This window comes from Nannospalax galili, unplaced genomic scaffold, assembly GCF_000622305.1.
Source record: "Nannospalax galili isolate Female #2095 unplaced genomic scaffold, S.galili_v1.0 scaffold1688, whole genome shotgun sequence".
NCBI classification, from domain to species: Eukaryota; Metazoa; Chordata; class Mammalia; order Rodentia; family Spalacidae; genus Nannospalax; species Nannospalax galili.
This window is the reverse complement of record NW_008358621.1, coordinates 1,707,670-1,721,955: the sequence shown is the minus strand read 5'-3', so window position 1 is coordinate 1,721,955 and position 14,286 is coordinate 1,707,670. Positions and strand designations below refer to the sequence as shown.

The 14,286-nt window shown below is 49.0% G+C and overlaps 1 protein-coding gene across 7 annotated transcripts in view; it reads left to right on the top strand.

The window, feature by feature from the left end:
• Tmco4 (transmembrane and coiled-coil domains 4) overlaps window positions 1–14,286 on the top strand; it is an 89,025-nt gene that overhangs the window by 21,475 nt on the left and 53,264 nt on the right. For all 7 annotated transcript variants that reach the window (XM_008821843.3, XM_017795291.2, XM_029558043.1 and 4 more), the window contains 2 exons: window positions 1,997–2,171; window positions 3,826–3,853. In XM_008821843.3, coding sequence (XP_008820065.2) covers window positions 1,997–2,171; window positions 3,826–3,853 — 203 coding nt within the window. The remainder of the gene's footprint in view (window positions 1–1,996; window positions 2,172–3,825; window positions 3,854–14,286) is intronic.

Here is a 14,286-nt window from a genome sequence, read left to right as displayed (position 1 = left end):
ATGAAACCTGAAAAACCATGAAATATATAGTTAGTGCCTCATAAGTGCCAGGTATTGGTCCAAGCCCAGGACAGGTGTTAGCTATTAATCTTTATAACAACGCTATGAGATAGGTTTTGTTAATATCACCACTATTTTATAGATTTTTTTAAAAATTCAAGGTACAGAGAGGTGGAGTAAGTGATATGAAACCTGAAAAACCATGAAATATATAGTTAGTGCCTCATAAGTGCCAGATATTGGTCCAAGCCCAGGACAGGTGTTAGCTATTAATCTTTATAACAATGCTATGAGATAGGTTTTGTTAATATCACCACTATTTTATAGATTTTTTTAAAAAATTCAAGGTACAGAGAGGTGGAGTAAGTGATCCAGGACCACACAGCTGGTGTCAGAGCTGGTGTCTGTTCTCTTTAACCCTGTGCTCTTGTGACAAGATATTTCTCTAGATCTGAGGCTTAACAGACATAGGCAAGACTTTGGCCCTGAGCCATTCCTGCACATACATTGACTACCCTGTCAAGTTCACCCCCTTAATCATTCCTGAACCATCCCTATCCACACCCACTAGCTACCCTAGGTCATTCCCTCAGGATAAGCTACAGGGAGGTGTGTTATCTGTCACGAGGATCATCACAGTAGATAACATTAACTGCCAGGTCTGAAGGTGCCAGGCACTGCTCCTATCATTTTTATCTTCCTATATAGGCTCTGAGGTGGGTCCTGGTATCACCTGCCGTTTACAGCCTTTGAAGCTGAGAGAGATGAAATGGGGACTCAGAGGCACCAGGATTCTCCTGAGAGGCTAGACCACAATCCAAGTCTTGCCCTTTTTCTCCCTGCCTCCCCTGGTCACCTCATCTATCAGTAACGATGCCAACCAAGGTTACTTTGCATGAGCGCTTTGCATGCCAAGTTCTACCTTATAAAGCTAATCTCTTAAACACACAGGGAGGTCAAGTTGTGCTCCCAAGGAACTATGGTGCACAGCTCCCCTTACAGGAATGAAGGATGGACTGTTAGTGCCACTCTGAGTTGTCTGTCCCCTTTGGGGCAGGCTCCAGTTGCACAGAGCGTGTTCTTAAGATGCCACCCCACTTCCAGGGATACCCTCATCCAATGAAGGCCAAAGCCATCAGAGGGACCATCCCATCTTCAGAATGCCCCACAGGGTTGGGTCAACAATAGTGTCAGCTGAGGTGTCCCTCAGGATGGTACCATACACTCAGCTGTCCCCCTTTGCCTAGTCCTGCTCCCTCCTTCCTTCCTACAGATGCCGGCCCCCAGGGGAGCCCCAATAATCTCTGGCCATGGTGAGGCCCAGATGTGGGCCTCAATCCCTTCCCCCCAGTTCTGGCCTCAGAGGCTTCTCTGCTCCACAGTAACTGTAAGGAATGGGATAGCTGGGCTGCCTGGTATAAGGGGGTGGTTAGGCTCCTATGGTCACCCCAACACAAGAGAGCTCTAGGTATCTCTGGGAGTCCACTGCTGTCTGGCCAGTTTCCCTATAGGGTGCAGAACCCAGAGCTGGTGGCTCACAGCAGTGTATACAGGCTGGAACTGATCTTGGACCTTAAATGAGGCTTTTAAGTCATCCACTTTTTACCTTTTCTTCACCTCCTGAGGAACTCCCCTGCTCCGCACAGCCGACTACCCTTCACCAAAAGCTTAGCCAGCTCTGAGGAAGGCCGGCATCTGCTGTAGCCCGTCTGTGGTCCCCAAGATGCAGTGCACTCCTGACTCAGTTCATAGGGCTCCCAACCCTCCACAGAGGCCACAGCAGCCCCTGCAGTGCACCTTCTGGGGCACTCATTCCACCTCTGAAGTCTTGGTGTTACTGGAAGTTGAAGGACATAACCTAAGATTGTTTTGACCATCTCTATTTCCTAGACCACAGACACCGTTTTCCATCCACCATGACTCACATAAACCTATGGGAGGACTCTCCACACCGAGTTCCCAGGAGGGTCAGAGTCTAAGCTATGTCTCTTTTCAGTCCCTTTTGCACAGATTTTGTGACAAGCCTGGTGAGATGGCTGCAGTTGTCCGAAGCTGTCCTGCCAACCATGACTGCATTTGCCAGCGGTCTGGGAGGTGAAGGAGCCGACATGTTTGCCCAGACTTTATTGAAAGACCCTGTCCTGAAGGGCGACCCCTCAGCGATCACTCAGGTATGCCTGTCACTGGGTGGCAACTGCTGGGGACAGGGGAGCGAGGCATTTTCCTTCCAAGTCAGTCTGGTGGGTTGGGGTGACCACACACCCAACACTTCATTGTGTGTTCTGGATGTAATCATAGCTGATGTTTCGTTATCAATGTGGAAAACATTACTACTCCTTTAATTCTCTTGTGGCATTTATTATGAGCTTGTCCCTTTACAGAAATTAATGCATTTAATTCTCAACCTTCTGAGGTAGATGATGATACAGGTTGAGTGTCCCATGTCCCAAGGGCTTGTAGTCAGATGTGTTCTAGGCTTCAGATTGGTGAGGAGATGGGGCTTGGAATATTTGCACATACATAATAAGATCTCTTTGTGATAGGACTCAAATTCTACACACAAAATTTATTTACGTTTCATATACATCTTATGTATACAGTCTGAAGGTGATTTCATGCAATATTTTATGGGGCTAAATCCGACTCCCTCTTCTGACCTCCACAGCATTGCATGCACATGGTACAGTTACATACATGTAGGCAAAACGCTCATACACATAAAATTTTAAAAATTAAATCAAAACAATTTTGAGGGCATTGGATCCCCTGGAACTGGAGCTACAGATGATTGGTAACTGCCATGTGGGTGCTGGGAACTGAACCTGGGTCCTTTATAAGAGCTGCCAGGGCTCTGAACTGCTGAGCCATCTCTCTAGCCCCTCATATAACACTAATACTTCAGTACATGGAACAAAACACAGTTTTTCCATTTCCAGCACTATGTTGGCACTCCAAAAGTTTTGGAATTGGGGGCCTGGAGTGATGGCTCTGTTGTTAAAAGCACTTTCTGCTTCAGTTCCCAGAAAGCATGTGGTGGCTTAAACTGCCTGGAACTTCAGTTCCAGGGGCTCTAACACCCTCTTCTGGCCTCCTCAGACACCTTACATGCATGTGGTACACATAAACTCAGGCATGCTCACACACATACACATAAACTAAATAAATAAATCTTTTTAAAAAATAACGTTTTGGCCGGGTGTGGTGGCGCATGTCTTTAGTTCCAGCACTGGGGAGGCAGAGGCAGGCAGATCTCTGTGAGTTCAAGGCCAGCCTGGTCTACATAATGAGTTCCAGGCCAGCTGGAGCTGCAGGGAGACCCTGTCTCAAAAAGACAAATTAGTAAATAAAGTTTTGAATGGTGTTTCTGTTTTCTTTTGCTTTTTGGCTATTTTATAGTTAAGGAAACTGAGCCACAGGGAGATTAATTTACTTGTCCAAGCTCACACAGTTGATAAGTAGCCAAGCTAAGATTTGAACCTTGGAGGTCTAACTTCAGGGCCTGCATTCTACTGAGCTATGATACTTTTGTCCTGAAGCAGCAGCTTTTCTGTGTGGCCTCAGACATATATCACCTTCTCTGTGTGTAGATAAAGGCGGCAGAAGCTTGTGCCATGGGCTGCTGGTGGCCATATGCACAGGTAGAAAGCAGTGCCCCCCTCCTCCCATTCCGGCATGCTTGTTCACTCACATGCACACCTGCCACCCGACTCGCTGTGGTACTGTAGGGTAGAGGGTGTTTGTTCATCTTGCTCTCCAAGTACTATCTGTCTAAACTAGGAAACGGCCTGTCAGCTCCTCACTGATTCCTGCCTCCTTTTCCCACAGGACCTTCTCAGCTTCTCACTCAAAGATGGTAAGTGGATTTGCTTGTGTATAGCCCAGTGTCTTCAAGAGCACTCTGTGCTGAGCACCTTGTGATATTGCTCAAGGCTTATTTCATTCTTCCTCCAGCTGACTGCCCCTCCCCCATCACCCAGCACTGTGGGACTTACCCCCCCATTGTGCCCTCCTAAGTGACAGCTGCTGTCTCCTCACTGTCACTCTGGCCAGTACCCTGCTCTCCACTTGTCTCAATGATGTTTCCTGAGGCCTGTCTTGCCTCCCTGCCTGTGCTGGATAGCTTTAGTGTCAACTTGACACACCTGGGTTGAGGGAGCCTCAGTTGGGGAATTTCCTCTATTGGACTGGCCTGTGGCCATGTTCATGGGGCACCTTCTTGATTGTTGAGTGATGTGGGAGGGCCCAGCTCACTGTGGGTGGTGCCACCCCTGGGCAGGTGGGCCTGTGTTGCATAAGAAAGCAGGCTGAGCCGGGGCCAGGGAACAAGCCAGTAAGCAGTGTTCCTCCATGGCCTGTGCTCCAGCTCCTGCCTCCAGGTTCCTGCCCTGAGTTCCTACCTTGGGCTCCTTGATGAACTGTGACCCAGTAGATATAAGGTAAGTAAACCCTTTCCTCCCCAAGTTGGTAGTGGTCAGAGTGTTTTGTCACAGCAATGAAGAGACAAACTAAGACACTGCCTCAGACCTGTTCAGAGTTCAAGCACCTCTGGAGTGGCCCTGATGCCAAGTTGCTCTGCTCGTCCCCACCTGTCACCTCCTCATTCAGTATAATCGAACCCTGCCTCCCAAGTGATGCTTCCACCAGCCCTGGCTCCATGCAGCTCCCTGGGTGCCCAGCACTTTCTGAAGTGCAGAGTCCTTTGTCCACCCTCCCCTTTTTCCCTTGCATACACTGTCCAGCCTGGAAATCGCACCTTGAGCCCTTTGCTCAGACCTTTCCTCCCTCCTTCCTCTCAGCCCTCGATTGCTTGGTGTGTTTGTCACTTTTCTCGTTGCTGTGACAAAATTCCTGACCAAAAAAATTAAGGGAGAAAGAGTTTATTTTGGCTCACAGTTCAAGAGTGCAGTTCACCTTGGCGGGGAAGGCATGGCGGCAGGAGCGTGAGGCTTGTGGTCACGTTGCAGTCGGGAAGCAGAGAGAGATGAATGCTGGTCCCCTACTTATGTTCTTCCTTTTATTAAGCCCAAGACCCCAGCCTACAAGATGACCCCCAAGTTCAGGGTGGGTCTTCCCTCCTCAGTTAAACCTCTCTGGAAACAGCCTCACAGATACACCCTGAGCTGTCTCTCCTAGGTGATTTGGCATCTAGCCAAGTTGATAGTGCAAACTAATCATTTCAACTTCACCCCTTGTCAATTTGACACCAAACACATCATTTAAATTTTTTTCTTTTGGTCTTTTTGAGACAGGGTCTCTCTGTAGCCCCAGCTGTCCTGGAACTCACTATGTAGACCAGGCTGACCTTGAACTCAGAGATCCGCCTGCCTCTGCCTCCTGAGTGCTAGGATTAAAGGTGTGCACCACCACACCTTAAAATGTTTTTTATTTTACGTTATCTGTGTGTGTGTGCATGTGTGTGTGTGTGTGTGTGTGTGTGCACACGTGCTCACACACACACACACACTTGAGTGCAGTTCCTGTAAAGCCTGGAAGAGGGTGTCAGATCCTCTTGTGCTGGAGTTACAGGTAGTTGTAAGCTGCCTGGGAACCAATCTCAGGCCCTCTGCAAGAGCAGTGTGCAATATGCTGAGCTATATCTCCAGTCCCCAAAGGCACAGAGTAAGCATTCCAAAAGGGAGGGATGGGGCTAGCAAGTACAGAACAGGTCAGAGTAAAGCTGAAACCCCAGAGGGTAAACACCACATCCTGCAGCCCCATGTCTGGAATCTGGGGCTCGTAGTGGGGTCTCCTGTGCCCCAGCAGGCTTGGGCAGCCCCGCCTCTCCATTCTACCACCTGCAGCACAGATAGCAACTTGCAGCTTTTCTTGGTGGATGTCCCGTGGAGTTGGCATCTCCAGCACCCTGAGGTTGGATCTTGGACTTCACCTTCACAGCCTCATTCAATGGCCTCTATGGAAGGGAGGGAATCCAGCCCTGCCATTCAATGCCTGGCTTCCATGGCTTTCTGGAACCTTGGTGCAAGGCTCCATGACTTGTAATTGTTGAATTCTGTATACCTATAAAGCCAGCACTATGTGACTAAAATGCCATATTCTATTGCCAGCTTGAGATGAAGCCTGGCTTCCTTCCATAACTGTTGCAGTGACCCCTGTGCATCTTAGTGGCCGATCCTGGGAAAACATTCCCTTAGGCAGTTATTTTCAACCAGAGAACTCAGTGGCATTCAGTTCAAGCTCTTCCTTTCAAATGAATTTGTATTTTCACAAGTTGGAGCCCTGGGTGGGGTCTTCCAAGCTCCTACCAGAGCAGCTCATTAAGATCTGCTTACAGCAGTCTACTGTTTTCTAACCTACAGCTCCAGACTCTTCCACACTTGTCCTGAAAACCAGTTCAAAGGTCATCAGGTAGTCATAACAATGGCCCTATTTCTCAGTACCAATCTTCTGTATTAATTACTTTTTTCATTGCTATGACAAAATACCTGACAAAAACTATGTAAGAAAAGAATTTATTTTTGGCTCATAGTTTCATGGTATAGTCCATCATGGAGGGGAAGGCCTCCATGGGTGGCAAAAGCCGCTTCTAGCTGTAGCAGTAGGAGCAGGAAGCGGCTGGTCACATAACATCTGCAATTCAGTGTGACTTTTTGAAACCACTTCACTACCACGGAACTTTGGGGTCAAATACAGCACCAGGCGCATAGCAAATACCCAATGAATGAGTTCAGGGTAGGTCTGCTGCCCCTCTTTATGGAGGAAGTCAGTTCAGGGAGGGTCAGCAATTTCATCTGCCAAAGTTGCTCAGTGAGCGGCAGGGCCAGAGTCTACCTGGGGGCGCCTGTGAAAAGTTACCACTAACCATGTGACTCAAAAATTGTAGAAACTTATTCTCTCCTGGAGCCACAAGTCTGAAATGGACAGTGGAGCAGTGCTCACTCTGGAGGCTCTAAGAGGATCTTCTGTGTCTCTTTCAGTTTCTCATGGTTCCCAGAGCACCTTGGACCTCAACTCTCATCACTCTTGTCTCTGTCCTGGTCTTCTCAAGGCCTTCACATTTTCTCTCTCTTACCCTCTGTGTCTTTCTTAGATGGACACTTCCATAGAACATTCTGATCCCTAGAACTTTAAAATTGGCAAGATCCTTTATGCAAATAAAGTCACATTCACAGACACAGATGTATTTAGGGCGGGAGGCACCCTTCAACCTGCAATGTGTCCCCAGCTGCCTCAGGAACACTTTCTTCTGTCACCTTCTTTCCCTGACCTCGGACTGCACAAGTGCTGTTTCCTAGCCTCTGAACTGAGTTTTTAGTCCCCAAACTAGCAGAAAAGGGCACACAAAACTGGTAATGAAAACCCCAGCCAAGTGATTAACATCAGATGTGGTGGCACATGCCTTTATTCCCGGCAATTGGGAGGCAGAAGCATGAGGATCAGGAGTTCAAGCCCAGCCTAGGCTACAAGAAACCCTGCCTCAAAAAAATGACCTGGAAAACTCTCCTGGGAGGAGCAGGAAGAGCCAAAGTTCAGCGACAGGAACAGGTGGGAAAGACCCATGGGGTTGGTAGGCAGTGGGACGCCCAGCCTACATTCTACCTTCTTTAAGACAGGGTCTCTCTGTTATTCGGGGCTGTAGACCCCAGGCTAGCTGACCCAGGAGCTCCAGGGATTCTCCTGCCTCCACCTCCCATTTCATATGGGAGCTCTGGGATTACTGATGCCCACTGCCTATGCAGCTTTCCCTGCATTCTGGGGATCTGAAATCAGGTCCTCACACTTACACAGCAAGCACTTCGTCCAGCGAGCCATCTTCCTAGCCCTGGTCCTTTTGTTAAACCATGTTGTGCTATGACAGAATGACTGAGAGTAATTTACAAAGAACAAAGATTAATTTCTGACAGTTACAAAGGCCGGGTTCGAGATCAAGGGCTCTGCAGCTAGCAAGAGCCTTTGTGGTGCAGCGTCCCATGGATGGAGGTGGAAGAGCAAGAGAGGGCAGGGAAAAGAACAAACTAAAGAAAGCAGGATGGGGGCAGGACCCTCTGGCAATACATTAATTCCTCCTGACCTAATCCACTCTTAAAGGTCCTGCCTTTTAACATTGGGACTAAGTTTCTTACTGTTGGCAGACACGGAAAAACCAGACCTACTAGTACAATCTTAGTAAGAAGAAAGCCACTGTGTGCCAAGTAGTTGCTGTAGTCGGGTCTACAATGGTTCATGCAGCCGTTGACTGTCCTGTTCCCAGTGAGGGACTTCAGGCATGTGACTCATTTGACAGACCCATCAAGGTCAGTTTGGATGATCTCATTTCCACAGGAGAGTCTGAAACCCAGAAAGGAAACGGGGTCTTTTCTGGGCGCATGGTGCAGAGGTAGACTAGGAGTTAGAGCTAGATCTTGGACCAACACTTTCTGCCATTGATTCTTTACTGGGTAGGAGAGCCTACCTTGGCCTTGTTCCTTCGTCTGACTCACTTTTTCACTTTCCTCGCCAGAGAGCCATGTGTATCCTGCCCCCTCCTCCTGCCTTCCCACCTGCAATCCACAAATGATCCTGAGTACATGTGAGCACCAAGATGTACCACTGTGCTGTGAGCAACCTTGGGGCTGGTGCTTAGATAATAACTGAGTGGATTCAAATGGCTTTATGTGCTCCTGGGGTATCTTTTTTGAAGGCAACATCTAAACCAGCTCTGCCTTTTGCATTTGTATTGAGAAAAACATTTACCACTGCCCTTACTAAGGATGGAGGATAGAACTCAGAGATCCGGGATGATGGATGGATGGGTGGATGGATGGATGGGTAGATGGATGGATGAGTAGATGGGTGACTGGAGGATGGATGAATGGATGGAACAAAGGACAGATGGATGGAATAATGAATGATAGATGGGTGGGTGGGTCAGTGGATGGATGGATGGGTGGATGGATGATGGGTGCTTGGAAGGATACATGAGTAGATGGATGGACAAATGGATGGATAGGTGGATGGATGGGTGGATGGATGAATGGATGGATGGAAAGATGGGGGAAGAGGAAGAGGGGACAGGAAGGAGCAGAAGGTTGGGCAGATGGTCTTTTTTCAGAGAACAAGCTTAGATCAGAGCCAGGCAGTCCTATTGAATATCTTTCTCCTCCAGAGACTAGGGAGGGGGAGGGCAACAGCAGGGAGGAGGCCATGTGGCTGCATTTCTCCCTGTGTGTGAGCAGGATGAGTAATCATGGAACCAGGAAATCAACACGAAATTGCATCTCTCAGAGCTTCCTGGAAGGATGACCTTTACTGACAGTCTGGGGATGTTAGTCACAAAATGATGCCATATTGGCAGCTGGGCAGGCTCTGGAGCGAGGGCTAATCATTTTCTTTCATCCTGTAGCAACCCACAAAGCTCTGTGTGCACACAGCTACAAAAACAAGTCATGCAGTGCCTATAAGCAGCCTGAGCTGACAGCTGTCCCTCAGTTGCTTCTGAGGATGTTTGGGGCAGAGGGTCCTCTGCGATGGGACATCCTACCCTTCTTGGTCTCTCTCCCTATTAGATGTTAGTTGCACTTCCCATGTTGTGACAACCAGCAGTGTCTTCAGGCTGGGGAGATGGCTCAGTCAGTAAAGTGCTTGCTGCACAAGCGTGGGGATCTGAGTTTGGATCCCCACACCCACGTGAAAGCCAGGCACAGCCGCAAGCATCTGTAAACCTGGCAGTGGAGAGATGGAGACAGGCAGATTCGTGGAGTGCATTAGTCAGTGATTTAGTTTGCTTCTCTGCTGCTGTGATAAAACACCGACCCAAAACTACTAAGAGGAGAAAGGGTTTATTTTAGCTTACAACTCCCGGGTCACAATCCATCACTGAGGGAAGTCAAGGCAGGATCCTGGAAGCAGGAACCAAAACAAAGACTACAGAGGAATACTGCTTATTGACTTGCACCCCCTGACTTGCCCAGCTCCTTTTCTTAAACAGTCCAGGCTCACCTGCCTGGGGAGGACACCACACACAGTGCACTGGGCACTCCTACATTAACCAACAATTAAGAAAACACCCCACAAACGCACCAACAATCCAGTCTGGTGGAGAAAATTCCTCGATGAGATCCCCTTACCAGTTGTCTCTAGTTAGTCTGCGTCTGTCCTCCATACACACATGCATACATGTGCATGTACTCCCTCCACGTGCCCATATATACAACGTCCCCCCCCAGACCCCCCACACACACACACACACACACACACACACACACACACACACTAATGTCAGTGCAAACTGCCCTCTTGGGAATAAAACCAAAATGTGGCTATCTCAAGTGAGGCCTGTTTATTTGCACTTGGTAATCTTTATAAGCCATTTGAGTTGCTCTTCAGGCCGTTTATATAGATTGTGAATTATTACACAGTATACAACCCTCAGATCAGCTACTGAAATACGTACGATTGTCCCCACTTACAGGGAGGAAATTAGGGCCCCGGAGGTTAAGCAGGTAACTCAGGGTTACATTTCAAAGTTCCATTCAGGATGTGAATCTCACTGTGAACTCTGAATCGACACCAGGGCAGATTCAGCTGAACCCTGAGTTTTGCCCTCTGCACTCTTTGCACCTGTCACAGGTCCCCTGAGGATCCAGAAGAAGCCAGGGTCCCTTAAATGTGCGAGCATGTGCGCTACAGCAGTGTGTGCTGTGCTTTCAACTCTACTTTCTCCTGGAAGTCTTTGTCACGGGATTGTACCCCTGCCTCCGATAGCGGGGTTTCAGAAGTGAGGCTGGCCTGAATGAAATTCCCCCATTGTGACCCAGTATGCTGAGCTCCCAGTCTACATCCTTGAGCTTTTGGCAATTGATCAGTTTTGCAGCATTCTGTTTCTTCCATTCAGCAAATAAGATCTGAATGCCTGCTATATGCATCAGGTCCTGCGAGAGGCCCTGGGAATAATTCCCATAGTGAATACTCACTGGGTGCCTGTGGGATGCCTGGCCTGGGGTAAGAACTTTCTATACAAACGATCATTTTATCAAAGCCATACAATTCCCCCAGGAGACAGATGCAATGCCTGTCTCCCCATCTTACCAAAGAGAAAGCCGGGGCATACAGATTGTAGCCTGTCCGAGGCCACACAGCTGGAAAGTGAGAGGCAGAGTTTTAACCCTGCAACACAACCCCACAACCCACCCATTAACTGCCGCGCTGCCTCCAGGCCTGAATGCTCAGGAGTCAGAGGTGCAAACCATGGAGTTGATGTTGCCTCCTGGGAAACAGGGCCCGAGGTGACCTCTGAAGCAGTTGGGAGGACTGGAGAAAGAGACTGAGATAGCAATATAGCTCAGAATCTGACCCAGAATGGTCAGGAGAGAACAGAAGCTTCTAGACTCTGAATTATGTGATGTTTCTGCTACAAAGGGACATAAAGTTCCTGCCTAATGGTCCTCAACATTTGAGGCTTTTCACAACACTGGTTCATCCATCCATCCATCCACCCCTCCATTCCTCCCTCCAGATAATCTGTCCTTCATTCATGCAGAGATTATAAACCTCTCACTGTTTCAAGCATGGAACCCAACTGTTAGGGATGCACGGTGATTTGCAACATCTGTTCTAGAAGGGGAGACAGACAGGCAGAAGCAGGCAGTCAAAACTGCCAATTTGGGGCAAATAAATAACCTGCCAATTTATTTTTATTTGCTTGCTTGTTTGAGACAGAGTCTCATGTGTCCCAAGCTGGCCTTGAACTTGATAGGTAGCTAAGTATTACCATGATTCTTGATCTTTCTGCTTCCACCTCTTGAGTGCTGGGATTATAGGCATGTACCACCATGCCCAGTTTATGCTGTGCTGGGGATCAAACCTAGGGCTTCATGCACACTAGACAAATTACCAACTGAGTGACATCTATAGTCTCAAAGTTTTGCTGATTTTTCTCTTTATTTTCTGTGTGTGTTGCTCTAGCACGCATGCCATACTATGCAGGTAGAGGTCAGAGGACAACTTGTGGGGTCACTTTTCTCCTTCAGTGTGGGTTATAGGGCTCAAACTTAGGTTATCAGGCTTGGCAGCAAGCACCTTTACCCACTGAGTCATCTCACTGGCCCAGAAACTACTGATTTAAATGGCGATCACTCAAAAGGAATTGCTGCTGCTGCTGCTGCTGCTGCTGCTGCCGCGGGACCTGCTGCTGCCGCGGGACAAAGACAGTGGCGTTGAGTGTGGTAGGGCTTCCCCGAGGGGCCAACCTCTGAAAAGGAACCAAGCCATGCATGAGAATGTTCTACGCATCATCAGAGATTGGGTCAGAAGGCTGCGGGGTAGGGGGGAACCTTAGTCAGTTATGCCCTCTGTCCCTCATGTCTCTGGGGAAGGAAGGACTCTAAAGGTCCTGAAAACAGAATAAATCTCAGAACAGAAGTGGGGAAGGTCCTTTGTGTTTCATGGGGCTGAGGGCACAGCAGAGAATTTGACATACCAAGAGGACTGTGGCCCATTCGTGAGCCCGCTCCACAGTGCACCTACTAAGTACTGGTACAAGAAGACCACCAGGAGGCAAATGCCCTTCCTTACCACCCTGTGGGACTGCCATTCTGATAGGCTGAGCCAGATGAGAGCCATACACAGCTGGAACAGGATTGGGAATGAGACAGCATCTCCCTATAGCCACACCTGGCCTGGAACTCCACATGGAAACCAGACTGCCCTCAATCTCACAGAGATCCACTCGCCTCTACCTCCCAAGTGCAGGTTTAAAGGTGTGGGCCACCACGCCTGGCTTAAGTCGAGGCTTGACTGGTGAACAAGGGTGCATCTCCCTATAGCCACACCTGGCCTGGAACTCCACATGGAAACCAGACTGGCCTCAATCTCACAGAGATCCACTCGCCTCTACCTCCCAAGTGCAGGTTCACCACGCCTGGCTTAAGTCGAGGCTTGACTGGTGAACAAGGGCTAGCCTAGCAGAGCTCCGGGGGAGGGACTTCCCAGGCCGTGAGACAAGTGCAAAGGTCCGGAGGCAGGTGTGCACTTGGGTTCTTGGCTAGTCTGATGGCTGATGCATGAAGCCAGGACAGGAAGTGGAAGAGGGTGGCAGAAGGGGGACTGGGGATGGACAATCTTGCAGGCCATGGAAAGACACATTGATTTGATTCTAAAGACATGAGAGTTGTTGAAGAGCTTTAGGCCAGGGTGGAAAGTGATCCGAAAGAAGGCTTTAATGAATTTCTCTAGCTGCGATGGAGCCAATGAGGTACAGGAGCCAGAATGAATGAGGAGAAGCCGCTGGGATGGCTGGAGGTGGGACAGCAGCAACCATGGCTGTGCCAGGTGGTGGCACTGGAGATGGAGCCAAATGCTCAAGCCTGGAATATTCTTGCAGCCGTGAACTTTAGCTGATAGGTTAGATGTCGGGGCAGGGGAACTAACAGTCTAGACCAATGCTCAGGCTCTTGGCCTGCGTCCCAAAGTGGATGACCAGCTAGGGTATCTCTTACAGGAGAAAGATAGACCCGCCTCGGATGAATGAGCTAGCCACCTGGCTTGCAAGCAGGCGATCCAAGATCAGAATGCCTGGGGTAGCCCAGGCTGGAACCCCACCCACCCACCTCGAACAAGTTCTGCTCCAAGTCTAGCAGCCTAGCCACCAAGGTCTTTAAAGTGATCCTTCCCTGGGCTTTCAGGAAGGAGCTTCGTGCCGACATTATCCCTGAATGTTAATCACCCATGCACGTGGCAGCCTGAATCACTGTGGCCTTGACCGATGGAATATGTATTGCCAGCTAATTATAATTACCACCATTAATCATCAAGGCCAAGCCTTCCACACAACCTGTTTATCACCTGGGCACCACAGACTTTGTTTCAAAGTAAAAGGAATTCCTTTGTTTGTAGACCTTTCCTTAACCCAGTGACCGCCCCCGCCACAAGACACCACACGCTTGTCTGTCTGCAGGCACGTAGGCAGCTCCGCCAGGGATGCAATCAAGGATTCTGAGGACCCTCAGCCAAGACAGAAACAAATTTCTTTGGCAAAAGCTGAAATTTCAAGAGATCAGAATAGTCTCCTCCTAGGGAAACTTGAGGCCCAGAAAAGGAAGATACCCCAAGGCAGGACTCAGGAAATGTGTGTGTGTGTGTGTGTGTGTGTGTGTGCGTGTGTGCATGCGGTCTGCTTGTCTGTCTCTCTGTCTGTCTGTGGTTCGAGGGGTGGAACCCAGGGCCTCACACATGCTAGGTAAGTGCTCTGCCAAGAGTTCTTATCTCTTCCATGTTCTCAAACAATACAGATGGGCCTCAGGAACTAGGGAGTGACACTTTTGACAACTTGAATTTCCACAGGGCCTACAA